The 26,883-nt window shown below is 44.3% G+C and overlaps 1 protein-coding gene across 2 annotated transcripts in view; it reads left to right on the plus strand.

Annotated features, from left to right (window-relative positions):
- LOC123773325 (uncharacterized) overlaps positions 1-26,883 on the plus strand; it is an 83,523-nt gene that overhangs the window by 21,262 nt on the left and 35,378 nt on the right. The window contains exon 4 of one of the 2 annotated variants that reach the window (XM_045766946.2): positions 5,804-6,627. The exons of the other annotated variant lie outside the window; for it this stretch is intronic. Coding sequence (XP_045622902.2) covers positions 5,804-5,834 — 31 coding nt within the window. The 3' untranslated portion in view covers positions 5,835-6,627. Of the gene's footprint in view, positions 1-5,803; positions 6,628-26,883 lie in introns of those variants that run through there. 2 annotated transcript variants of the gene reach the window in all.

Raw genomic sequence — 26,883 nt, forward strand, 5'->3', positions numbered from 1 at the left:
TTCTCTCTCTCTCTCTCTCTCTCTCTCTCTCTCTCTCTCTCTCTCTCTCTCTCTCTCTCTCTCTCTCTCTCTCCTTCTCTCTCTCTCTCTCTCTCTCTCTCTCTCTCTCTCTCTCTCTCTCTCTCTCTCTCTCTCTCTCTCTCTCTCTCTCTCTCGCTCTCTCTCTCTCTCTCTCTCTCTCTCTCTCTTTCTCTCTCTCCTTCTCTCTCTCCCTCTCTCTCTCTCTCTCTCTCTCTCTCTCTCTCTCTCTCTCTCTCTCTCTCTCTCTCTCTCTCTCTCTCTCTCTCTCTCTCTCTCTCTCTCTCTCTGTCTCTCTCTCTCTCTCTCTCTTTCTCTCTCTAAAACCTAACCAGTCCCACACGTTACCTTGACCGCCTATATATATATATATATATATATATATATATATATATATATATATATATATATATTTATATATATATATATATATATATATATATATTTAATTATAAAGACAAGTTTATTTAAGTTCAAAGAAGCACAAATTTAATTAGTGTGTGTGGTGTGGTCGGGCGGTGGGAGTATTCCGGGCACGAGTCTCCAGGAACTACTGCTGAGACAGTGTGCTGGGACAAGGTGCTGGGACAAGGTGCTGGGACCATGTGCTGGGTGTCCGTGGTCACGCCGCCTCTAGTGGACCCACTTCACACCTCTCTTGAAGCCTATGACAAATGATTCTGACTGTCTCTCTGTCTCTGCATTCTCACCCATCTCTCTGGCTCTCTTCCTCCTTCACTCGTACCGTCATCTGCTTCTATCCAAACATGGGAGGTAATGCCAAAGAGAGCAAGGAGGAAGGGAAGAGGCTGTCTGGGTGTGCGGGCCAGCAGTTGAGTGTCTGCAGGAGGTGAAGGAGATCCGCAGCAGCCACAAGGTCTGGTGTGTGTGCGCCTCACGCCTCATAATGGTGTGTGAGGGCGCCTCACGCCTCATAATGGCGTGTGAGGGCGCCTCATGCCTCATAATGGCGTGTGAGGGCGCCTCACGCCTCATAATGGTGTGTGAGGGCGCCTCACGCCTCATAATGGTGTGTGAGGGCGCCTCACGCCTCATAATGGTGTGTGAGGGCGCCTCACGCCTCATAATGGTGTGTGAGGGCGCCTCACGCCTCATAATGGTGTGTGAGGGCGCCTCACGCCTCATAATGACCCGGAGTGTGGCCAGCCAACTCTTTCTTCTTTCCTTACACAAGTGGAACAGAGACAGACAATTTGTGACTCTTGCTAGCAGTCTGAGAGCTTTCCCTTCCAATACTTCATGATAAACGTTATCCACTAGTTCTCCCAGGAACACGAACCGCCAATCGCTTTACAACCAGGTACGCAATAAGTGCTGGGTGAACAGAGGCGTTTAGTTGGGCACTGTCGTGTACGTTTTATCATATGAATTTATGAATATAATTTTATCTTACTTTATCTTAAGAATATATAAACAGGCAGCTCATGTTTATATATTCACACATACACGTCTAAATTACGCTTGAAACAATCCAGCGTTTGCCACGTGTATAAAGCTGGGAGTGCTGTGGAGGCGTCGTGGCTTGAAGGGTGTTCTTAGGAAGAGCGGAGTTCGTATACAGTTTGGTGGATGGTGACCAACCCGCCAAGCAGGCGAGTTCGTAAGTACTCGCGTAGCCGCCGGATGATTCCGGCCAAAGGCGTATCTTATCCCTCCGGTCTTGGATATCTTAAGACTGAAGGATTGGATGTCTTACCCATAAGTGTTGGTATCTTAACATTAAAGTGTTCGATAGCTTAACCAATTAGTGTTGAGTATCTTAGACCAAGAGTGTTGGATATCTTGGCAATAAAGTGTTGGGTATCTTGACCCTAAAGTCTTAGTTATCTTCAGCTTAAAGTCTTAGTTATCTTGACCATAAAGTCTTAGTTATCTTGACCCTAAAGTCTTAGTTATCTTGACCATAAAGTCTTAGTTATCTTGACCATAAAGTCTTAGTTATCTTGACCCTAAAGTCTTAGTTATCTTGACCATAAAGTCTTAGTTAGCTTGACCCTAAAGTCTTGGCTATGACCACCAGGTGTGGAGTGAGACAATGCCTGGAGACTTGTGGATAAAATTAATGGTAATACTAATTATAATAATAATAATAATAATGATATTAATACTACTACTATTAATCAATATTATTGACCACTGTGTTGCCCAAACTGCTGTGAGAGTAGTTGCTATGGAGGGTATTGGGAGAAGACCGGCTGGTTCTCTCCTCTCCCACCAATCGGAAGGTCAAAGGTCGAACTCATTTAGTGAGTCGGCAGACCTGTCATTAAAGCGGACGTTTGGCACAATGAAATTTATTCTCAGAAGCGTTTTGTATGCAGTGAAATGGTTCACCTCGCTTGACTAAGTTTCCTCCGCTGCTGCACCCTCCTGCTGCTGGAGTTAGTTCTCTCTCTCTTTCCTCTTTCTCTCTCTCTCTCTCTCTCTCTCTCTCTCTCTCTCTCTCTCTCTCTCTCTCTCTCTCTCTCTCTCTCTCTCTGTCTCTCTCTCTCTCTCTCTCTCTTTGTCTCTCTGTCTCTCTGTCTCTCTCTCTCTCTCTCTCTCTTTGTCTCTCTGTCTCTCTGTCTCTCTGTCTCTCTCTCTCTGTCTCTCTGTCTCTCTGTCTCTCTGTCTCTCTCTCTCTCTCTCTCTCTCTCTCTCTCTCTCTCTCTCTCTCTCTCTCTCTCTCTCTCTCTCTCTCTCCAGTCTCTTCATGACGTCAAATATCCTTCCTATTGCGACTACAGAGAATTGTAAGAATCAAATGCTATAATTTCATTAACATATAAGGTAACTCATAATGGGTTCATCAAAGTTGACCTCACTTGGAATTGGTGCTGGTAGGTTATACACAGAAGTCGTGCTATTGAGAGCTGTTGGCTTCATCCTGGGCAGACAGCTGCGTTTGTGTCCAGGAGCTGTTGGCTTCATCCTGGGCAGACAGCTGCATTTGTGTCCAGGAGCTGTTGGCTTCATCCTGGGCAGACAGCTGCATTTGTGTCCAGGAGCTGTTGGCTTCATCCTGGGCAGACAGCTGCATTTGTGTCCAGGAGCTGTTGGCTTCATCCTGGGCAGACAGCTGCATTTGTGTCCAGGAGCTGTTGGCTTCATCCTGGGCAGACAGCTGCATTTGTGTCCAGGAGCTGTTGGCTTCATCCTGAGCAGACAGCTGCATTGGTGTCCAAGAGCTGTTGGCTTCATCCTGGGAGAATGGCAGCCAAGTGAAATGTTTTCAGTGCAGGAGCGGTGAACAAGTGGAGTGAGCTATGAGAAAAAGTGGTTGGGAACTACATGCACAGCTTCAAGGGGCGATGCTGTAAGAAACAAGATGGCCACGGAGGTCACTGAAGCAGACAGGTGAAAAATTGATGACCAGGAGCATGAGGCTAAAAGGCATGGCTGGATGTACAAAATAGGCCCATTGAAAAGCAGAGGTGCAATAGGCACACTGAGAAAGAACTCTATCAAAATCATAGTCCCGGGACTGTTCAACACTCTCTCTTCACATATGGGGCATAACTGGCCGACCTCTCACAGTGTTCAAGAGAGAACTGGACAAACACGTCCAAGAAATACCTGATCAACTAGGCTATGAGCAGCCACGTCGAGCAACCTGGTTAACTAGACACCAACCAGAGGCAGAGACCGGGCCTCGGGGGCGTTGATTCTCGGAATCGACATATTGTGTATTATAAGTTGTAGGAGATTGTTATATCCAGCTTGTAGGATTTACCTATCATTACTTACCTATCAGTGACTACGGGAGAGTGAGGCCTAGTTCTTTATGCCTCGCCTATTAGCCTTGTACCTGTTGCGTTACAACCTAACTACTCTGATTTTCACATTCTTCGTCGAATCGAGCCTTAAAGTTGTAGATGGAGGTGGCTTCCACAACTTTTTTCTAGAGCATTTTAGAAAAATTTCTACTTGCTAACTACCCGTACAGGGTACTTACGACCCTTCGGCTCATTTGGGCTTCCAGCTTCCACCTGTGTCCTCATGTCCTGCTTTCTCTCAGTCTGAAGAGGCTATCTTTGTCCATCTTATCTACTCCCCTCAGTATTTTGTCAGTTGTGATCATATCTATCTTCGTAGCCTAAGCCACATATCTCTGGCACCAATTTTGTTGCAATCGTTTGTATTTTTTCAGTTTTGGTTTTGTGCTTCGCAAGGTGCAGATTCCATGCCGGTGATGCAAAATCCAGTATTGATCTAACAAGTGTTGAGTAGATTGCTTTCGAGGAGTCCTGATTTATGTTTGTAACTGATGTGCATGTATTTCCCAGCGTCCCAAATGCTACCGATGTTAACCTGTCCAGTGTTAGTGTCGGAATTATATCCACTTTCAGTCCATTCTCTCTTCCTGATTCATTCCTTACCCATACGGATGTACTGGGAGAGTCAAGATTGAAAGAACAAAACTCAAAATTCACATAAAGGACAGAATAAACAAAGCAAAAATAACGTTAGGAAAACGTAGAAAATTCCGTAGCCTCACCATGAACATACAACTACACTTATACAATACACTTGTCCATCTATCCAAAACTTCTCCCTAGCAATCCAAGGCCTAATACAGGCTATTGTAGACCTAATATAGTACACGTTTGTCTCTAACTTAGCCTAAAAACATTTGTTTGGTTTTAGCTTAATTTTTTCGGACTATAAAATTAATATGGCTAAAAGTAGTTTACTGGTGAACCATCATTACATATTGTTGCTTTTCACCTAAGAGTCTCTGTAATTATTAGCATTTTATGAGGATGTGTTGGAGAGAAATATATATGTATAGTATATATTATAAAGGAAAAATTGGTCGGGAGTGAGTACAATAGACAACCGACCGACGGGTACTAAGGTGGGGTCCAAGAGCTAACGGCTCGATCCTGCGGGTACAAATAGTAAATACACATCGTGTCAGCAAGGCGAACAGTCCGCCTATAGTTAAATAGTATAACTCATATACTATATTTCCCATTTACAAACGTATTCGTTCACCTGTACCTCTCCATCATCCTCTACATCACAACCCGCACCAGACTGCATTGTAAAAAAAAAAAAATCCCAACGGTCACTTCATCCCTTCAACAAAACTAAAATAACTGCTAACGTCCTTTAAAGCGAATCTCTTAATTTCTATTAAGGAATAACGATCATTTAAGCATCATAACATAAAATTATTTACCCGCCAGATATTATTTGATTTTGAACAGACGTAAATTACGACACACACAAGGACCTTATTCAAATGTTAAACAATAAAGATTTCCGCCTCTCAAAACAACGAGGCTTAACCCAGCATGTTCGCAACCTGAACGTTAGGCACAAGCAAGCATCGTCCCCAAGTTGACTGTCAACCCCATATGTCACGTAGGCAACTAAACAGTGCCTATTAACTGATTTAACGATGATATATATTATAGAAAACATGCACATGGACTTACAATAGTTTGGTCCATACACTATTAAATTAATTGAGGGCCCATTACATACGAGTGTACTCACAAGATATAAAGTGATAACTTAAGGTTATACAAAAGTGTTGGCATCAGTTACCATCTCGACCTCGGCTACTAAGTTAATAGTTGGATATGTAATGATGGATAGCACTGTTGCCATATCTCCAAAATTTTATCAAAAGTACATAAGAGTAAAAGAAAAATATAATTCACCGTTATCTCAATAAATAACATAAATATAAATATTTATACAAATATACTTTGCATCATAGATAATGATAATTGTTAAATAACCTATATATATATAACGAACCAAATATTTTCAGCGTATCCAGGGCACCACCGCCGCCCTTATGAGCTAGTTTGCCCGCCAAATCACAGGCAGACACGGATTGTCAGTCACAGGAGGAACACGCACCTCAGCAGGGGAAGCTGTCAGCCTGCCACAGTCAACACGTGTTGCATAGACGGATAGCTACTGCAAGGGAGGACCGGTTCCTCGTACTATGTATACTAGTGATAGTGAATTACCGGAAGTGATACAGTGATATTTACTGCGTTGTGAACACAGTACTTGCTTTTTGGTGACATCAGTGTGATCGACCATTAATAATTCATCATAAGTGAACTGTAAATTTATGATAGACTTTCATTGCAAGGCTGGACACTTCCCCTGTGGCTTACACCATCATCACAGTAACCCATCCTAAAATGAGAGTACTTATAGTAACTGTGGTGTAAAGTACCAATATGTAGTGATGGATCACCGGAAAGTTGACTTGTATTGAATTTGGACAAGAGACATTTTTTAGCCGTAGCATAAATATAAGACCTGGCCTAACTAAATGTAACGTAATCCAACTTCTAGCAATCCTACGCCTAATGTATGTTATCTTAGGCCTAATATTGTACATGTATGCGCTATGTTAGGTCTAAGGATATTTAAGTTTGGTGTTTAGTTTTATTTTTTTCCCCGGTTTCCATAACATTGATAGTACAAAAAGTGGTTTACTGGTGACCTATCACTACTTAGGTATTGGTACTTTCGACCAAATTAGATACTCTTAAGTACAGTCATTTCAGACATGGGTTGACCACTGCACGACACCTGTTACCAGCAAGCATCGATGGGTTGACGTTACAACAACTTGCAGGTGTGTGAACTCACTGTACATAGTGTAGCTGGTTTGCAGGTGTAGTTTGGTTGCCTTATTATTCCAGCCCGTCCTCAGGCTGTACTGGTCCAAGCGGCCGCCGACCCCCAAAGACGCATATTCATAACTTGACGCACTTTGTAAACAAAAACGGTGTTTTCTATATAAATTAATATATATTATAATTTAGTCCATAGTTGGATCTAGGTTTGTTTGGTTCTGGCAATTTCTTGCATGTGCAAAACGCAATTAGAGGTTTGTTTCGAACTCAGGAATTGAGTGAATCACTGTTCGAGAAAGATTAAATCAAAATTTGTGGGTAAAATGTTTTTAATTCTTAAACGGGGGAAGGGGGTGGGGGGTTGCTGTCTGGCAGCCCGTTCTCATAAAGGTCAAAATCCATTCCATAGACCCGCCAGATTCCCGGTTTATGAAAGTAAAATGGTTTAATATATAAAAATATATATTTATATTTGAGAAAATTACTATTTTGAATGAACATATTAAAATTGATGAATGTGTCTTTAGGGTCGAGCATTTGGCCATTGTTATGAAGACGGGATAATTGATTAGTATCTACGAGCGGGTAAGTCCCCTGGTTTTGAACAACTGTACGGCACATTACTCATCAAAATAACAGTGCCAGGTAGGTAGACTTTAATCAGAGATCATAAACACATTTAAGCCGTGGAAGAAAAGATCGTAATCTAAGCAGATTAAAGCATCCAATAAGTCGAGAACCCTCGCCACAAGGAGGGTAAAGGAGAGAATATAAGGGGAGGGTGGAGGGCATCGTCGTGTAACCTTGTACAGTAACTGCTATCTGGAGTTTCATCATTCCTGTCTGTGTTCATTCTCAGCATGTAAGAAAAAGTCTTAATTAATTTTTGGAGGAAGCAATGGTTGTGTATATTTGAACCGGAATGGAATGATTATGGGAAAGCGCCAAAGTAATTACGACTATATAGCACTGGAAAGGGGCCAGGATAAGGATTTGGGATGGGACGGTGGGAAGGAATGGTGCCCACCCACTTGTGGACGGTCGGGGATTGAACGCCGACCTGCATGAAGCGAGACCGTCGCTCTGCCGTCCAGCCCAAGTGGTTGGGCCATTTGAACCGGAGAGGGGGGGCTGTACTCCACCGTGCCTGAGTCTCTCAACCTCCCCATCTCCTTGGCCAAGCACTTGGGCTGGACTGTAGAGCGACGGTCTCCCTTCATGCAGGTTGGCATGCAATCCCCGACCGTGCAAGTAGTTGGACACCATTCCTTCCTCTCGTCCCATCCCAAATCTTTATTCTGACCCCCTATAGTCGTAATGACTTGGCGCTTTCTCGTCATAGTTCCCTTCCCTTCCTCCATTTGTGTTTGTGTGAACCGTTACACAAAATTGTCAGGGGTGTTTTAATTTATTTAAAAATTTGACATTGTTTACATGGCATCAGTACTTCCAGGTAAATACATTATTTTAAACGACATCCCGAGGTGTATACACAGGTGTAGCCCGCTTTTCGGTGTAAATACACAAAGAGTTTAAAGTATATTTTAGTCCTGGACTGAGTGCAGAATTAATGTATACTTGCTAGTTAGACAGTAGGCTATTATGGTGGAGGTTGATAGCCCTTAAACCCAGTACCAAACCAAACGATCCCCTTCTTCCCCCTTAACTGACCTGGGATCACTAAGAACAAATATAAGTAAACCTGTAACATTATTTAGGTTAGTGGTGCTGGAGACTCGTAAATAAAGTAATACATATGCAAAAACTTACACCACTAGGCTCTAACCAATTATATAATACAATAACGCTATTCCGGAACTCTATCTCCACGGAGGCTAAACCAATTCTCTACTCCAGAAATAGCTCGGATCTTAAAAATAGGGAGGAGGAATAAAGAATATTAATTAAAGAGCATTGCAGCATTAATACAAGTTAGAGTGAAGACGTATAGTCTTCTACAGTCATGTAGGGGAGAAAATGTTGTCTCCCATTCCACAGTGGTGTATGGGGAGGATATGTCTTCTATTCTACAAGGAAGATCTGTTCTTTCCCATCTTTCAGGGAAGATATGGTGTCTACCATCCTACAGGGAAGATATGGTGTCTACCATCCTACAGGGAATATATGGAGTCTACCATCCTACAGGGAATATATGGTGTCTACCATCCTACAGGGAATATATGGAGTCTACCATCCTACAGGGAATATATGGTGTCTACCATCCTACAGGGAATATATGGTGTCTACCATCCTACAGGGAATATATGGTGTCTACCATCCTACAGGGAATATATGGTGTCTACCATCCTACAGGGAATATATGGTGTCTACCATCCTACAGGGAGTATATGGTGTCTACCATCCTACAGGGAAGGACTTGTTGCACATACCACCCTACAGGAAAAGACGTGTTATCTCCCATCGTACAAGGGACAGTGGGGGATGGGAGGCAGAGATGGGGTTGGGAAGGCAGGGAGATGGGGAAGAACAACTTGATAAATAGAGTGAGTGGGGAGGAAGGTCATCATCAGTTTTTAATTAAATTCAAAACAAAATTCTAAAATGTTCTTCATATTAGTATATAAAGTTTTGTACCACTTGAAGGAATATCCTTTTATTAAAACCTCTCAAATGATTTGATAATGTTTGAGAGGTGAATTTAGTAATGAACCTGATTCGTATTTTTGGCTTCCAATGTTCGTATCCCTTAAGCCCTGATCATAATTATGCAAATTGATTGGGGAAAATTAATTTTAAACTCTGGAAACTGCAATTCCTTCATTAGGTTATATGTTAATTATTATAAATGGAATGACTAAAATATTTTTCACAAAGAGTGAGCGCTGCCTAAATGACGTTCCTCTTATTGCAACCCATCTTGTGATAAGAGAGCACTTCCTGTAACCCCGTGGACGATCGTAGAAATATCCACGTGATAGACAAATAGACAGTAGAATTTGGTACTTCATTTTGCAGTAGGAAAAATGAAGCTAAAATCCAAACGTAAATATTCCTTAGTGTGTATAGAGGGGGTTAATGGGGGGGGGGGGGGGTGTAGGTAGGGAAAGAGTAGTGTTTGGGGGTGTAGGGGGTGTGTGTGGGGGCGTGTATGGTAGGAGTAGTAGTGTGTGTGTGTGTGTGCGGGGGGTTGTAGGGTGAGAGTAGTAGTGTGTGGGGGGGTGTAGGGGGAAGGAGCAGAGCGTCTACTGTTGACATATAACCAGCCCAGCTTCCGCCATTGTCCACTTAACAACAATGCTATGCAAACCTCGTCTATAGGGACAGGAATATATATATATATATATATATATATATATATATATATATATATATATATATATATATATATATATATATATATATATATAAGATGAATAGGAAAACCAGGGATATACTGAACATCTTGTTTCAGATTCTTTACTTTAAAATGTATAACGTTTCGAATACTTCTCGTATTCATCATCAGATCTAAAAGAAAAAACAGAAATCACAATCAAATAACTGGTAAACAAAGAACTCATACTGAATATAATTGCCTATCAAAGAAAGGAAAATGCTTTAAAAACAAAACACTTAAGCGCACTTAAAGTGATCAATATAAATAAAACTTATTAACTGTCACATATATTAAAGCTAATTTAAAAAAATAATTTTTAGTTTACCATGTCTTTGCCCTTTCTTACTTGTTTCAAGTCTTGACATTGTACATTAATATAATCTTTTATTTAGGATATATAATACATTTTTTGGTATTTAGTTTTATTTAATATTTGAGTTTTTTATAAGATTTTGGTTAGTACTTTATAATTGTCGTTTATTCTGTTTGTATTTTACATACATTTTTTGTAGATTTGTAGTCATTATATAAATATTTGTTATAGTGTTTAGTATCTATGTGTTAGGTATCAAGTTTCACTTCTGATCACTTCACGTAAGTTTAATAGAATGGTTTGTTTTAGTAGTTATAAATTTTATCTTGTAGTTTAATAGATTTTTAAATTAGCTTTAATATATGTGACAGTTAATAAGTTTTATTTGTATTGATCACTTTAAGTGCGCTTAAGTGTTTTGTTTTTTAAGCATTTTCCTTTCTTTGATAGGCAATTATATTCAGTATGAGTTCTTTGTTTACCAGTTATTTGATTGTGATTTCTGTTTTTTCTTTTAGATCTGATGATGAATACGAGAAGTATTCGAAACGTTATACATTTTAAAGTAAAGAATCTGAAACAAGATGTTCAGTATATCCCTGGTTTTCCTATTCATCTTAAAATTAAGATTCCCGAAGGGAACATCGATCATAAATATATATATATATATATATATATATATATATATATATATATATATATATATATACACGTATGAAAAACTGCAATCGGAATTGGAATTTTTTTATTTTTTGGAATGAAAGCTGTTATGGAGAAAGGAAGAGTGAATGGCATGGTTGTTGGTAGCCAGTGGTTGTTTGTGGCGGTGGTTGTTGGTAGCCAGTGGTTGTTTGTGGCGGTGGTTGTTGGTAGCCAGTGGTTGTTAGTGGCGGTGGTTGTTGGTAGCCAGTGGTTGTTTGTGGCGGTGGTTGTTGGTAGCCAGTGGTTGTTTGTGGCGGTGGTTGTTGGTAGCCAGTGGTTGTTAGTGGCGGTGGTTGTTGGTAGCCAGTGGTTGTTTGTGGCGGTGGTTGTTGGTAGCCAGTGGTTGTTTGTGGCGGTGGTTGTTGGTAGCCAGTGGTTGTTTGTGGCGGTGGTTGTTGGTAGCCAGTAGTTGTTTGTGGCGGTGGTTGTTGGTAGCCAGTGGTTGTGGCGGTGGTTGTTGGTAGCCAGTGGTTGTGGCGGTGGTTGTTGGTAGCCGGTGGTTGTTAGTGGCGGTGGTTGTTGGTAGCCAGTGGTTGTTAGTGGCGGTGGTTGTTGGTAGCCGGTAGTTGTTAGTGGTGGTGGTTGTTGGTAGCCGGTAGGTGTTTGTGGCGGTGTGAGGTAGTATATATATATATATATATATATATATATATATATATATATATATATATATATATATATATATATATATATAGATAGATAGATTAATATATATGCGGTGTGAGGTATCACATTACATGGGGTGGGAATTAGTATGTAGGCTTATCACCTGACAAACATACTAGCAATAATTGTAACGTCATCCTCCAATTGCGGGGGTTAAGAATAAAACAATAAAAGCGTGTAATCCATGGGAGTTTAGATGCCATATTGAATCGGTGGAAGCCTCAAGTGGCTTCGTCTCTGGCTGTGGTTAACAAATAGGATTTGTGAGGATTCAAATTCAATTATGACAAAGCTATTTTAGAATTCGACTAGTGAGCATGTGGAATGTGTACAACTATCTCTCTCTCTCTCTCTCTCTCTCTATCTCGCTCTCGTTCTCGTTCTCGCTCTCTCTCTCTCTCGCTCTCTCTCGCTCTCGTTCTCGTTCTCTCGCTCTCGTTCTCTCTCTCTCTCGCTCTCGTTCTCGTTCTCTCTCTCTCGCTCTCGCTCGCTCTCTCTCTCTCTCTCTCTCTCTCTCTCTCTCTCTCTCTCTCTCTCTCTCGTTCTTTCTCGTTCTCTCGCTCTCTCTCTCTCTCTCTCTCTCTCTCTCTCTCTCTCTCTCTCTCTCTCTCTCTCTCTCTCTCTCTCGCTCTCTCTCGCTCTCGTTCTCTCTCTCTCTCTCTCGCTCTCGTTCTCTCGCTCGCTCTCTCTCTCTCTCTCTCTCTCTCTCTCTCTCTCTCTCTCTCTCTCTCGTTCTTTCTCGTTCTCTCGCTCTCTCTCTCTCTCTCTCTCTCTCTCTCTCTCTCTCTCTCTCTCTCTCTCTCTCTCTCTCTCTCTCGCTCTCTCTCGCTCTCGTTCTCTCTCTCTCTCTCTCGCTCTCGTTCTCTCTCTCTCTCTCTCTCTCTCTCTCTCGCTCGCACGCACGCACGCACACACACACACACACACACACACACACACACACACACACACACACACACTTTATTTTCGTTTTCGATACAGAGTGGAATATGGTATCGTTAAACGAGTGTAAAATAACTAAAAATGCTTTATTTTATGAAAATATATCATTACCGTAAAATTCCAAAATATTTCGTTCAATTCCCCACACAAGTGAAACTTTGCAGAGTTATCGCCGAAATTACAACAACAACAACAACAACAACAGTATTGAATTTAATTCAAAGCAAATTATGCCTTGTTATTGCCCACTCATTCACATCACTCTCTGCCTCACACCCTCATCTCCTGCCTCACACATGATAGCTGAGTGGACAGCACGCTGGGCACGTAATTCTGTGGACCGGGGTTAGATTCCCGGCGCCGGCGAGAAACAAAATGGGCAGTTTCTTTCACTCTGATGCGCCTGTTACCTAGCAGTAAATAGGTACCTAGGAGTTAGATAGCTGTTACGGGCTGCTTCCTGGGTGTGTGTGGGTGGAAAAAAAATATTAGTTTGTAGTTAGTAACAGTTGATTGATTGACAGTTGAGAGGCGGGCCGAAAGAGCAGTGCTCAACCCTAGCAAGCACAACTAGGTGATTACACCCTCACGGCGTGTGTCTCACCCTCACATTCTGTCTCACACCCTCTCCCTCACACCCGTCACCCCCTCCTACCCTCTACCCCACAGCCACAGGTAGTCTCCGTCTCTCATACCTCAGTACAACATCGCCCACACACACATCGTCGTAATTTCAATCTTTTATGTTATTTAATTTACACATTTCTAAGTCGTTATCCAATAATGTATTTGAAATCTTTCTATAATACTTTTTACGGTAAATATGCAGTACACTTACTGTACTCACCTAGTTGTGTTTGCGGGGGTTGAGCTCTGGCTCTTTGGTCCCGCCTCTCAACTATCAATCAACAGGTGTACAGATTCCTGAGCCTACTGGGCTCTATCATATCTACACTTGAAACTGTATGGAGTCAGCCTCCACCACATCACTTCCTAATGCATTCCATTGCACTGTATGCGTCCTGCAGTGACAGTCAGTGTCCTCTTGAGTGACGGGATATACTCACAGTGGTATACTCCGCTTCTGTGTATATACACTGAATTTACTTTAGTTCTGGTCTATGGTCAGGACTGAAATATATTTGCTGGTTGGTCACCAAGCTTTTGTGGCTATAGAATCATCCCGGCGGTTGATAGGCCTGAATAACCCTCCAGAGGTTGATAGGCCTAAATATCCCTCCATAGGTTGATAACCATTCGTAACCCCCCCTGGCCCCTGTGGTTAATAGGTCTCAAGTCTGACACTAAACCAGAGGGCCAGTGGTACGAGATGAGTCAGTGCCAGGTGAGGCATCTGTCAGGTGAGCCAGATAACCTTTGGCAGGTGAAGGCGGGTTCAATTGGTATACATGAACCTATAAATTATAGTAACTTGCCTAAAGGCCTATTGGCCCCATGCAAGGAAGACGGGCATGGCTATAGGCTGGGGACAGATGTATAGTGAAGCATCCATATATCGCACCTTTGGTAGATTGAGGACACGAATTGTGGACCGCACATGTACTAAACGTCTGGATCACCTTTTCCTGTTGACTGCTCCTTTCATTATTCTCGCCCAAACATCGGCGCGCCCTCTCCCACTTTTGACAAGTAGGGGCGTGCGGCCTGATTTAGAAGCTTTTGGGCAATGTTTTGCTGATGGGCTGGAGACCTCAGCTTTGGGCCTTGATGAGAGGTCTCACACACCTGCTACAAGTGGTTCCTGGGAGATATTAGTCACGCACATTTGTATTAATGTTTCATTAGTACCCCCAGTCACCCCGAGTCCATGAGCTCTCACACTGCCCTCACCCCCTACCATGATCCCTTACACCCAGCCTCCACCATGACCCCCACCACGTGTGTGTGTGGGATACACACACACACACACACACACACACACACACACACACACACACCAATACCACTCTCTACAGCAGAGTGCCTGGCACTCTGCCATTATCCAGGATTTAATTTTATTACGCCTCGTCTCAAGGCAGTTCCTGCGGCATTAAGTAAACATCTTTAAGCTGTCAGGGTATTTCTCCTTCACCGGCTGTCAGCTTCCTTCTCCTCCACCAGCTGTCGGCTTCCTTAGTCTTAAGTAAACATTAATATTCCACGAAACAAAGTATGATAAATCTATTTTGGTGAAGTGTGCAAGGCTGGTGAGGTCTGGGCGGTGTGGTGGGGCTGGTGAGGCCTGGACGGTGTCGTGGGGCGTGAGGATGGACTCTCTAAACTTTATTTCACTACCAGAGAGCAGACCGCAGCTCCAGCCCCTCCAAGGAATGCTGGCTCTAATTTGAACCAGAAACAATTCACGGGCCTTTGGTGGTGTAGCCAGAAGGAGACGGCAGTCTAGTTCAGACGGCAGGGGACGGCAGTTGTAGCCCAGACGGCAGGGGACGGCAGCTAACCCTTGTATTGTCAGTGGTGGTTAGCGAGGTGGAGTTGCTAGTGAGACTGCCCGGCGGACGGCTTTAATGCCATTGTTTACCTCTCACATGCTTTTCTTAATGGTATGGTTTACTCTTAATTGTATTTTCTTTTCATGGCGTTGTTTTACCCTTATTGGCGTTGTTTTACCCTTAATGGCGTTATTTTTTCTTAATGGCATCGATTCCCATATTGGTATTGTTTTAACGTTTATGGTAAGAAGCCTTTGATGGCTTTTAAAGTGGCATTGGCCCCCTTTCAGGCAGCACTTAGCCACCTTTCAGGGAGCACTGGTTGGCTTTTCAGGGAGCACTGGCTGCCTTATCAGGGAGCACTGGCTGCCTTATCAGGGAGCACTGGCTGCCTTATCAGGGAGCACTGGCTGCCTTATCAGGGAACACTGGCTGCCTTATCAGGGAGCACTGGCTGCCTTTTCAGGGAGCACTGGCTGCCTTTTCAGGGAGCACTGGCTGCCTTTTCAGGGAGCACTGGCTGCCTTTTCAGGGAGCACTGGCTGGCTTTTCAGGGAGCACTGGCTGCCTTTACAGGGAGCACTGGCTGCCTTTACAGGGAGCACTGGCTGCCTTTTCAGGGAGCACTGGCTGCCTTTTCAGGGAGCACTGGCTGCCTTTACAGGGAGCACTGGCTGCCTTTTCAGGGAGCACTGGCTGCCTTTTCAGGGAGCACTGGCTGCCTTTTCAGGGAGCACTGGCTGCCTTTTCAGGGAGCACTGGCTGCCTTTTCAGGGAGCACTGGCTGCCTTTTCAGGGAGCACTGGCTGCCTTTTCAGGGAGCACTGGCTGCCTTTTCAGGGAGCACTGGCTGCCTTTTCAGGGAGCACTGGCTGCCGTTTTAGAGGAATTGGCGACCTTTTATTGGCGCCGTGATCCTCTCGGTAACAACTTTCCTCCTAAAATTGTTTTCCTCCTTGTCATTAGCGAAATTGTTCTTATGGCTCTCTGGACGGGGAGGAGGATTTGTGGGCTTGGGCGCCTCTGGGGGATTGTATATGTTTAATTTTCTGGTAAATCTGGTGTATAGTTAGCGCTCTAGGGCTCACCATAGCCCGTGCTACGTGGAATTTTACATTCCAGGTAGCGAATCTTTAACAACAACAGCCAGAGCGACGTTCTCGATGCTATACTGCGAGTCTTGGAGTACACCGTGTTGACCCGCCAAAGACACACCGAAACTACGACGTTGGTACAACGTTCGAACAAGTTTTAACTCTTCCTAACCAGTTATAACAACCAATATAGCAAGTTGTAACAACGTTCAAATATGTCATAAACACGTTAAGATGTAACAACTTTATTACAAGTTGTAACAAGCGGAAAATAGACAGTTTCGATTTGTGTTTCCAGGGTATACTGCCGCTATTTTCTGGTCCAGCGATCCTGAGTGGTTGATTAATTGGTCAGGTAACATGGTTGATGTCTGTGTCCGTGTAAGGGCAAGGTTGATGCTACACCCCCGCTAGAACACTAATGTGTAACATTACCATATTACAAGTAATATGGAACATTATTTCCTGTTTGATTGTGGCCTGGATTGGCAGCTTCCGGTTGGTTGTCGCATAAAATTTCAGGTTCCAGCTGGCTGTTGATGAAATTATAAGTTTTCGGTTGATGGTGGTTGATGTAAATGGATTAAACAAGGCCGAAGCCTAGGTTAGCCAAAACAACATTTCTGGGCGGATGTGAGGCTTGAAAAAATGCAAGCCTGTGGTCTTAAATTGTAGATTTTGAAACCTGTCATAAATGATATAGCGACTAGACGCTATATGTACTAAATAAGTACTCAAACGAGTCAGTGTTTTATACTAGTGATTCAGAGGGCCTGGGAAAGAAGCCAAAACCCGAACCTAACATTGCCAAGGACAAGTGATACACAATGATTTATTTTTTTAGACTGACTCAGTATTATGTCTGTCAGAATTCTGATAGTACTAAATGAACCATTGTGTACAGAAGTCCATATTTTTGTACGTTCCACCACATGCTTCCTGTATGTACTGTCGTTCTTGGGAATGGATTGAGATTTGAGTTTGTGTGGTGTGCAATTATTTTAGTTTACACAAACAATTGTTAGTGTTTAACACAAGTGTTTCGTTAGTCTATTACCCCCTCCCCCCTGCCCTCAGGGTGAAAGGTTGCAATTTCCTGTCAGCGATGTTCCATAACGAAAAAGCTGCCATCCTAATTGGTCGGCTTTACTAGTCTATATGGGAGCAGTGAAAGTGGTTACCATGGCAACGCGACAGATCAGTCTAACCCACCACATAAACTCTTGACAATGCGACAGTAATTATTTGTGGGGCTGGAGGCGTGCACCCCTCCCCTCTGGGGGCTGGAGGCGTGCACCCCCCCTCTGGGGGGCTGGAGGCGTGCACCCCTCCCCTCTGGGGGCTGGAGGCGTGCACCCCATCCCCTCTGGGGGCTGGAGGCGTGCAACCCCCCTCTGGGGGCTGGAGGCGTGCCCCCCCTCCCCTCTGTGGGGCTGGTGGCGTGCACCCCCCTCTGGTGGCTGGAGGCCTGTACCCCTCCCCTCTGGTGGCTGAGGCCTGTACCCCCTCCCCTCTGGGGGCTGGAGGCCTGCACCCCCTCCCCTCTGGGGGCTGGAGGCCTGCACCCCCTCCCCTTTGCGGGGGCTATACCGAAATTAATTTCGGTATAGGTTTTAGGCCGTACCATGGCATGGGCGGCCCGTCTCCCATGGGTCGTGCTTCCTTCTCAAGGAGAACAATGTTTTCTGCTATAATAGTGAGAGTTGCCACGCCCCATCACTTTCTATAACTTTATAAAGTTATAGAGATTAAATCCGTCATATCGCAACCTGTCCTCTTAAAAAGAACGTCGCATTTGGCCGTTTGCCCGTATGGCCGAATGTGGACGTAATTTGAAAATGGAAAAAAAAATGAAAATAAATTTGGGGATTTTTTTTAACAGTAAGTTAAGGGTCCTCTGATAGGTTAGGTGGGCAGGAAATTGTCATAAAGTTTCAAAATGTTATGAAAAACGTGAATTGAAAGCTGCCTCTTCTATTTCTGCCAACCAACCAGAGGCTATTAAGAGTCTGATTCATTAGTGTATCTTACTAAGCACAAGTATTTAATTAACTATACAATTTTATCTCTGCAAAGAGCGAGATGAGAGATTCACTTTGATGCACCACCCACTTAAACTGTCTCAGAGGGGGAATGAAGTTGTGTGATTTGTGAGATGAACACAGCGATTCTGTCGCCCATTTGGCTGACAGGAGCGGCAGAGTCAAAACCACAACACGTGGCCCTTAAAGACGAAGAGTCAGAGTGCCACCAACCACCGGTTACTCTGTGGTCATAGTGAGAGTCAGCCGTATACACCTGCTGCCCCCCCCATACCCCCCATACTCTCTCTCTCTCTCTCTCTCTCTCTCTTTATCTCTATCTCTCTAAGCTCCATACTAGTAAGACGTTCTCACTAAATCTGGCATAAAGTTCCTGGGAACTTTGAGATCAGGATTAAAGAGGCACACACAGATTAATGTGAACAAATGTAATATTTATTATTTTTTTAAAGCATATCACTTTATCATTATCTCAAATCTGGTATCTAATGTCTAAGCCACTGATAAAGAGGTCTGGCATTGATGGTTTCTAGAGATTCAGGGGGAAAATATAGTAGTGTAGAATCGCGCGCTGTAAGCTCAATTGGATATTTTTTGTTACATCTGTTGGTAATAACATAAATTATTACCATCAAACTGCTTGAGGCATAACCCAGACGCGCAGTGATAGTCGTAGCCTGCTTCCTGTACCTGACTGTATCCGAGAGTCAAGTAGGATACTCGACTGTCGGATACAAACTTACCTTTAACAAAAAGTTAGACGGATACACGGATGTATCCACTCGTGTAAATAAACTCCCTCGCTCGCGTCAGTAGGCCTACTGTAGTATAACTGCCTCGCCTGGGCCAGTAGGCCTACTGTAGTATAACTGCCTCGCCTGGGCCAGTAGGCCTACTGTAGTATAACTGCCTCGCCTGGGCCAGTAGGTTCTACTGTAGTATAACTGCCTCGCCTGGGCCAGTAGGCCTACTGTAGTATAACTGCCTCGCCTGGGCCAGTAGGCCTACTGTAGTATAACTGCCTCGCCTGGGCCAGTAGGCCTACGGTAGTAATGCAGTACCGGAAGTTAGATAATAAATGTACAACACTTCAAACAAATATAGAAGTGAGCTGTGAGGGGGGTGGGGGGGAGGGGGGGCGGTGATGGTCAGAAGTGGGAAGTGAAGGGGGAGGAGCCTGAGTACAGCACGACTTGACTGACACTAACTGTCCCCCACTCCGGACCCCTCTCTCACTCCCCATCACTCCACACCTCCCCCCTCTCCCCTTCCCCACCCCTCTCTCCCCCATCCCCACCTGACAAGAACGAGCCTGCCTGAAAAGTCGCCAGTGTGCCTAGTCAACTTTCCTGTCACAAATACTGTACATCAATCCATCAAATTTTGTTTTCGTAAAAAAAATTGAAGTAGTTTTGTAGTAGTTTTTTGAAGTAGTGAAGTAGAACAAAATTGAATATTGACGTTTACAAAGCAACGGTATGAATGGGTTAGGTAGGCTGCTTGGGTTCGATAGTTTCTGGTTATTCAAAACAGTTGCATTTTACAATGTTAAATCGTTAGTTAGATAATCCGCTTTGATTCTCTTGTCACCTGACCTTTATGATTCGACACAAACAATAGCAGCAGCAGCAGCAGCAGCACATTAATGTTGTACTCGCCTAGATGTGCTTGCAGGGGTCGAGCTAGGCTCCTGGCCCCGCCTTCCGAACGTTCTTAGAGTAATGCAAAGACTCATTTCTTACGCTTTTATCATATTTATATTTAAAACTTAGGATCGAATTAGCTTCAATGACTCCTACGTCTTACCTGTTTCACTTATTGACGGTTCTGATTCTGGTAAAAGTTGTTTCTGACGTCCCTGTGACTCATTTGCGTCTCTAGTGTCCAGCTGTGACCCTTCGTTCTACTCTTCCAAGCTTTGAACAATGATGATTTGTCTACCTTATCGAGTTTCTTTAGAATCTTATATGTTATCATATTCCCCTATCTCTCCTTGTCTCTAGAATTGTGAGGTCCAGTTATCTCCATCTTTCCTCATAGCTTAAGCCCTTCAACTCGGGAATGAGTCTTGTCGCATATTTCTGGACTTTTTACAGTTTCTTCTTGTCCTTTTTCAGGTAGGGATTCCTTGGTGGGGATGCATATACAAGTGTGGGTCTCACCTTCGTTGTATATAATACCCGGAAAGCCCTTTTCAACAGATTTCTGAGAAAGGTGTGTGTGTGTATTTACTATTTGTGTCTTCAGAATCCAGCTATTAGCTCCTGGACCCCGCCTTTCTAACCAATCTATTTTTCCTATATTATGTCTACTACATGTATTCTCTCTCTCTCTCTCTCTCTCTCTTCTCTCTCTCTCTCTCTCTCTCTCTCTCTCTCTCTCTCTCTCTCTCTCTCTCACACACACGCGTGTGTGTTTGTGTTGACGCACCAGCCAGTTAGTGAGTTTGTTGTGGATGCCATTACATGGTGTTGTTGCATCATTCATTAATGGCCTTGTTAGAAATGTTGCAGCTGCAACATCCGAATTTGAAAACTTGGACAAAAATTTACATGTTGCATTGTGCTTATGCAAAGGTCGCTTTTTAATATAAGTTTACACAAAACTTAAGTTTAAAAATTATGATGCAATATGCCGGGTGATGAGTGGGGGTGGGGAGGGAGTGGGGTGGAAGTGGGGTGTGGGTGGTGGGTGTAGTGGATGTGGGGGTGGGGTGGGAGTGGGGGTGTGGGGTGGGAGTGGGGATGTGGGGTGGGAGTGGGATGTGGGGGTAGGCAGTATTTCTTTCACTACCACAAACGTGGCCGTTGATTTATACAATACTAACCAGCATACAGGTTTAGTCAGTCGACTGGCAAGATTTAGGTGTAGTCAGCTGACACAGGTAAGATGAAAGTCTTGTCATGGCTGGAATAATAAGCAGGTGTGATTAAATGTTTGTTTACTATTTGTTCCTTCTGGCTCGAGCTATTAGTTCTTGGACGCCGCTTTTCTAACTGTCGATTGTCTAATGTACTGACTCCGTACCTATTTTCCTCTCATATATACTACATATATTTCTCTCTAAGACACACACCCAGACCCAGTATGCAGCCCGTAGAAGCTGTCTAACTCCTAGGGGCATCAGGTGAAGGAAACTCTGCCCATCTGCGCTCTCACATCTCTGTGATTGTGGGGATGAGCTTCAGCTCTCGGGCCACTGCTTTTAACCCCTCAATCCAACCTATCTTCCCACAAAGAACGTCGCTTTTCGGTCGTATGCGTTACATAAGACCTACAATTGTCGTACTAGAAAATGGTAGCGGCTCGCGAAAGTGACGTACTGTCCCGTTTTCTGTTTTGGGTCCTCTGGTAAATTAGGAGAGGACATTTTACATTGACTATTTTCTTGTGGGAGGTCGGGCTGACTGACCAACTAATGGTAACCCAAGGTAACCACAGTGGCTGTTGCAGATGTGATTCAACAGAGATTTTGGGAACCTGTGCGCTAGGTGATTGAGTAGCCCGTCCTCCTGGTCAGTACAGTGACAGCCTCGCTTTTTCCAGGTCGGTGTTCAATCCCCCGATGGACGACACGGGCACCATTCCCTGCCTCCTCTTTCCTCATATCCCTTCCAGGTGCTATATCATCATGTCGGTTAAGCACTTTCTCCTGATAATTACTTGCATCTAAAGCAATGTGTTGCGTTTCTTCCACTTCACCTTCTCTTAGTTCGTCTACACAATTCCTGTTGAGTCATTCGAGGGCTTATTTCTTACATGAGATCACTTGATCGTGTACCAGTCATACCAAAAAGTGTGTTCTGGTCTGCAGTGTAATGGTGCTGAGTATTTTATGCGTGATCATATCCTCCCTATTCATTCTTTCTTCCAGGGACGTGGTATAAATCATTTAGTCTCCTCGTAACTCGTATCTCTCAGTCCTCTACACGTTCTTGAACTTAGTTTTACAATTGTGAAGATATCTAGGTCGAGGACTGGGCCGCGGGGACACTAAAAAAAGCCCCGAAATCATCTCAAGATAACCTCAAGATAGATCTAGATTCAATGAGTACCTAATCCCTCACGCCATGCTGACCACTGTTTGCTGAGAATAGTTTGTGGTTGTTTACTGCTTCACGTAGTAAACAATAGTAGGCTAACAAGGACATTTAGCATTAAATGGTTTTCTCCTTTCTTGTTTGCAAGAGTTGAGTTGTGTGTGGTTTGACCACGCTTAGCTTGTCTGTGTTGGAGGTCACTGGTGCGCGAGAGGTCACGGGTCTCATGGAGGTCACGATTATAAGAAGGTTGTGTAGGTCAAAGGTCATCATACCAGTGATCAATCTCGTATTCTGGCCTTTTAAGGTTGTGTTCAATAGCCGGGTGCAGTTTATGAATAATTTAATTTTTAATTTCCAACAGACTGTAGTAGATTTGATGTCAATGGATGACCTTTCAGAGGGGGCGAGCTGGGGGGGGGGGGGGGGTAAAAGATAATGGGAAAAAGGAGGAGTGGAAATGGGGGACATTGGGTAAAAGGGAGGAAGAGAGGAGTGAGAGAGACCCGGGCACCGCTGGGTACGCCATCTACTATACTATTTACAAATATATTTATATTCATTGCAAAATGCTGTGATTAAAACTGTATGTTCAATGATATCTGAGTGAAATATATGCGTATCTGTTCAAAGCTGGAGGCCATACGCCAGGAGCTAGGCTCATCCAAATTGGCACAAGGAATGGTCCTGGGTATGGGATGGTCATAGGCTGGTCGGGGTCGGCATAATTCAAAATGGAACAGCGTGTCAGGGCTACATTCAGACCCTCCCTCTCCCGCGATAATTTTTAGCACTGTCCGCTAGCTACGCAGCTAAATATTTAGCCGCAACTCTAACCACTGAACTACTGAACGTCCACTGTAAGAGAGGATCTCAAAGATTCGTGATTGGTATTCAATTGAGACTCGATGAGGCCTCCTTGTCCAAGTTTGTGAAGGATACACGGACGTTGGCCAGCATGCCATATGCTGCGCTTGTTCTGCTAATGGGGCTTCTGGCATTTTATCTTCATATGTTGATCATATGTTCATATAGTTGATATATATACAGTTGAGTTATGGGAATCAACACTTCATATGTTGATACAGGCTTTAAGTATTCGCTACAATGACTCATACAGGGCGCAGGTATTGACCATCAATCGTCCATACAGGACACGAGTATTGACCTACAGTCGTCCATACAGGACAAGAGTATTGACCTACAGTCGTCCATACAGGACACGAGTATTGACCTACAGTCGTCCATACAGGACAAGAGTATTGACCTACAGTCGTCCATACAGGACACAAGTATTGACCGTACACTGATGCTGGAAGAATCTGTGACTGGCACGTTGCCAAAAGTCTATAGTTAAAAGTGACAATCAGTGTCCGTAGACTTTCAAACATATCTTCTGCTTGGGTGGATCTTATATGGCCCTGTATGACTAACCATCCTACGAGATGGGACTTTTAGTATCACTGCTGTCTTATTCACTCTGGTGTTGATGATATCCTCATAATGCACCCAGAGTCTGCCAGCGCAGAGTACTTATCACACATCTTGTGACCATCGTGTTGGGTGGACGTGGGTTGGAGTCCTGTCTCACTAGTGGAGTGGGAGGGGTAATCAGGCAGCTTCGAAGTGAAAAAGTGTGTACAAGTGAATGAAAAAACCTTGAGTTTTGCCAGAGCCATAAAGTAGTGAAGAAAAACAGTTTAAATAGCGTAATTCAAAATAGTTGTAGTATTGTGGCAGTGTGTAGTGTGGAGCAGACCTCACCGACCTCTGACCGCGTGACCTCACCCCGGCAGCAACCCTCTACCACCACGGGGACGACGCTTGGAGATTCACTCACCTATTGTGTTAGCAGGACGGTAAGATACTTGGAACCCCTGTGGGTAGGTTGCATATATAGCAATGACTAGGTCAGGAAGGGCGTCTAGGTCCAGCAGTATTATGATTGAGGAAGAAGATAGGTTTGTGGAGAAGATGATTGGGAAATTTGTAGAGAAGAGGGATGTTTGGATAGGTGATCTAATCCAGGGGATTAAAAGTGAAGTCTTTAATAAGATACAGGGCGAGGTTCAAAGACTCAAACAAGAGTTTATGGATTATATTCAAGAGGAAATCAGGAAGAGCAGGGTTAGAATGGCAAGGAGAAATATCTAGGCTTACTAATGAATTTGGCAGGAATAAGGGAAGCTTGGCAGGGGAAGGGGAAGTAGTAGTAGTAGGTGGAGTAGCGGGTGTAGGAGGGGTGGGGGTCAGCCAGGAGAGGGCCACCAACATGACCCTGAACTGAGAAAGAGGACAATCATAATCCATGGATTACTTGAAGCCAGGGCACCATCGAGGCAGGAAAGGATGGAGATTGAGGATTTGGAACTACAGGGGATCTTGAGAGACATGAGAGCCCAGATGCAGGGAATGAGGTGCAAGTCACCGACGCATTGGACCATACAACTGTAACAGGAAACGACCTGTCCTGGTACAGTCACTAACGAAGAGGCAGTGGATTACATACTGCATCACAAACACCTACTCAGAGGTAGCGAAAATTACTACAAACGTATTTATTGACAAATTCATGACGAAGGAGGAACAGATTGCCCACAGAGCAAGCAAACAACAATACGACTCTTCCCATTTGAGCGCAGCTACACACCCCAGTGCTAATCCACCCCATGCTAACCAGCTCACACGTGCTTCTCAGGTCACCCCTTTTCCAAATCAGCCGCCCCTGCTTATCTCCCAGCACATCCCTTGACCCCTCTGACCCCACTGGAGTCAAATTCATCCCACATTCCAAGGACCCCCTCATCACCTCAACCCCAAAACCCGTCCAGCCCTCGTCCCCTCAACCCCAAAACCCACCCAGCTCTCATCTCCTCAACCCCAAATCCCATCCAGACTCATCCCCTCAACCCCAAGAACCCACCCAGACCTCATCCCCTCAACACCAAAGCCTACCCTGCCCTCACCCCTCCTCATCCCTCTCCTTCCATGTGACCCCCCACCCTTGCGAGGGAGGTGGGAGGTCCCCCCCCACCCCCTCTATCCATCCCCCTCCCAACCTCTCAACCTCTATCTGTCTCCCAACCTTACGCCATCTCCCAACCCCTCTATGCCCTCCCTAATCTTCAGACCCAGTATGCCCTTCCTACTCCAGACCTACCTACCCAGCCCTACCCCAGACCCTCCTACCTAACCTTCCTAGAAGCCCAGCCCCCAGTAGCCCCCCAAGCCCCTCCTGAACTCTTTCACCCCCATACACACCCCCCGGACCCCCCCAGACACCCCCTGGATCCCCCCGGACATCCCCCGGACCCTCCCCGCCCCCAGTCATCCCCAGACACCCCCAGATCCCCCAGATCCCCTCTGCCCCCAGTCACCCCCCAGACATCCCCCAGATCCCCCAGACCCCCAGAGAAAGGGAGAACTCTGTACAAGAGTTTCATGAAGAATCTCAAGGTTTGGTACACCAATGCTGATGGGGTATCTAAAAAGCAGAGAGATAAAAGAAAGAGTGAGTGAAGCAGATCCTGACATAGTTGCAATTGTGGAAACTAAAATTAATGACATGATCTCAGATGCTATCTTTCCTGAAGGGTACCAGGTGATACGAAAAGAGAGGACACAGAGACAGGGAGAGGGAGTAGCACTCCTAATAAAGCGGAAATGGAAGTTTGAAGACCTGGGAAATCGAGTTACCAATGAGTGCACAAGCTTCATACATGGAACTCTGACAGTAGATTGGGAGGAAGATTGTGATCATGGTAATCTACATCCCCACCAAACAGTAGAAGACCCAGGCAGGAGTATGATGACAACAACAAAGCATGTATTGATGAACTGCAGAAGGCAGCAACACTAGCCCACAGAATGAGAGCGAAGCTGCTGATCATGGGGGAACTAAATCATGGAGAGATAAATTGGGAATCAAGGAACCCCATGGAGGGGATGAAACGTGGGGAGCAAAATTAGTAGATGTTATAGACAGGAATTTCCTGACACAACATGTGAAGGAAGACACAAGGGAAAGAGGAGGAGATGCACCGAGCCTATTAGACCTGATTTTCACCCAGAACGTAGAAGATATCGAGAATTTTAGAGCATGAAATACTCTAGGGGCCAGTGACCATTGTGTCCTAGTCTTTGACTACATGATGGAATTCAAAATTATGACCATGGGACAAGAGATCTGGGAAAGGAGAGCTGACTACAGGAAAGGGGACTATATGAGGATAAGGGACTATCTGGGTGAAGTGCAGTGGGAGGAAGAAATTAGAGGAAAAACAGTCCAAGATATGATGGACCTAGTCATACAGAAATGCCAGGAGGCCGAAGAGAGATTTATACAACGGTAAAGGGAAAAAATAAGAAGGAATATAATAACCCATGGTTTAATAGACAGTGTCAGGAAGCAAAAATGGCCAGCAGGCGGGAGTGGAGGAAGTACAGAAGACAAAGAAAGAGGACAACAGAAGCAGATACAACAGAGCTAGGAACGATTACATTAACATAAGACGAACATCGGAAAGGACTATGAGAACGATATTGCAATCAAAGCGAAAAAACAACCTAAGTTACTACACAGTCATATAAGAAGAAAATGTCGGTGAAACGACCAAGTGGCAAGACATAAGGAAGACAGAGGGGGCATATACTGAAAGTGACAAG

Source organism: Procambarus clarkii, chromosome 89, assembly GCF_040958095.1.
Source record: "Procambarus clarkii isolate CNS0578487 chromosome 89, FALCON_Pclarkii_2.0, whole genome shotgun sequence".
NCBI lineage: Eukaryota > Metazoa > Arthropoda > Malacostraca > Decapoda > Cambaridae > Procambarus > Procambarus clarkii.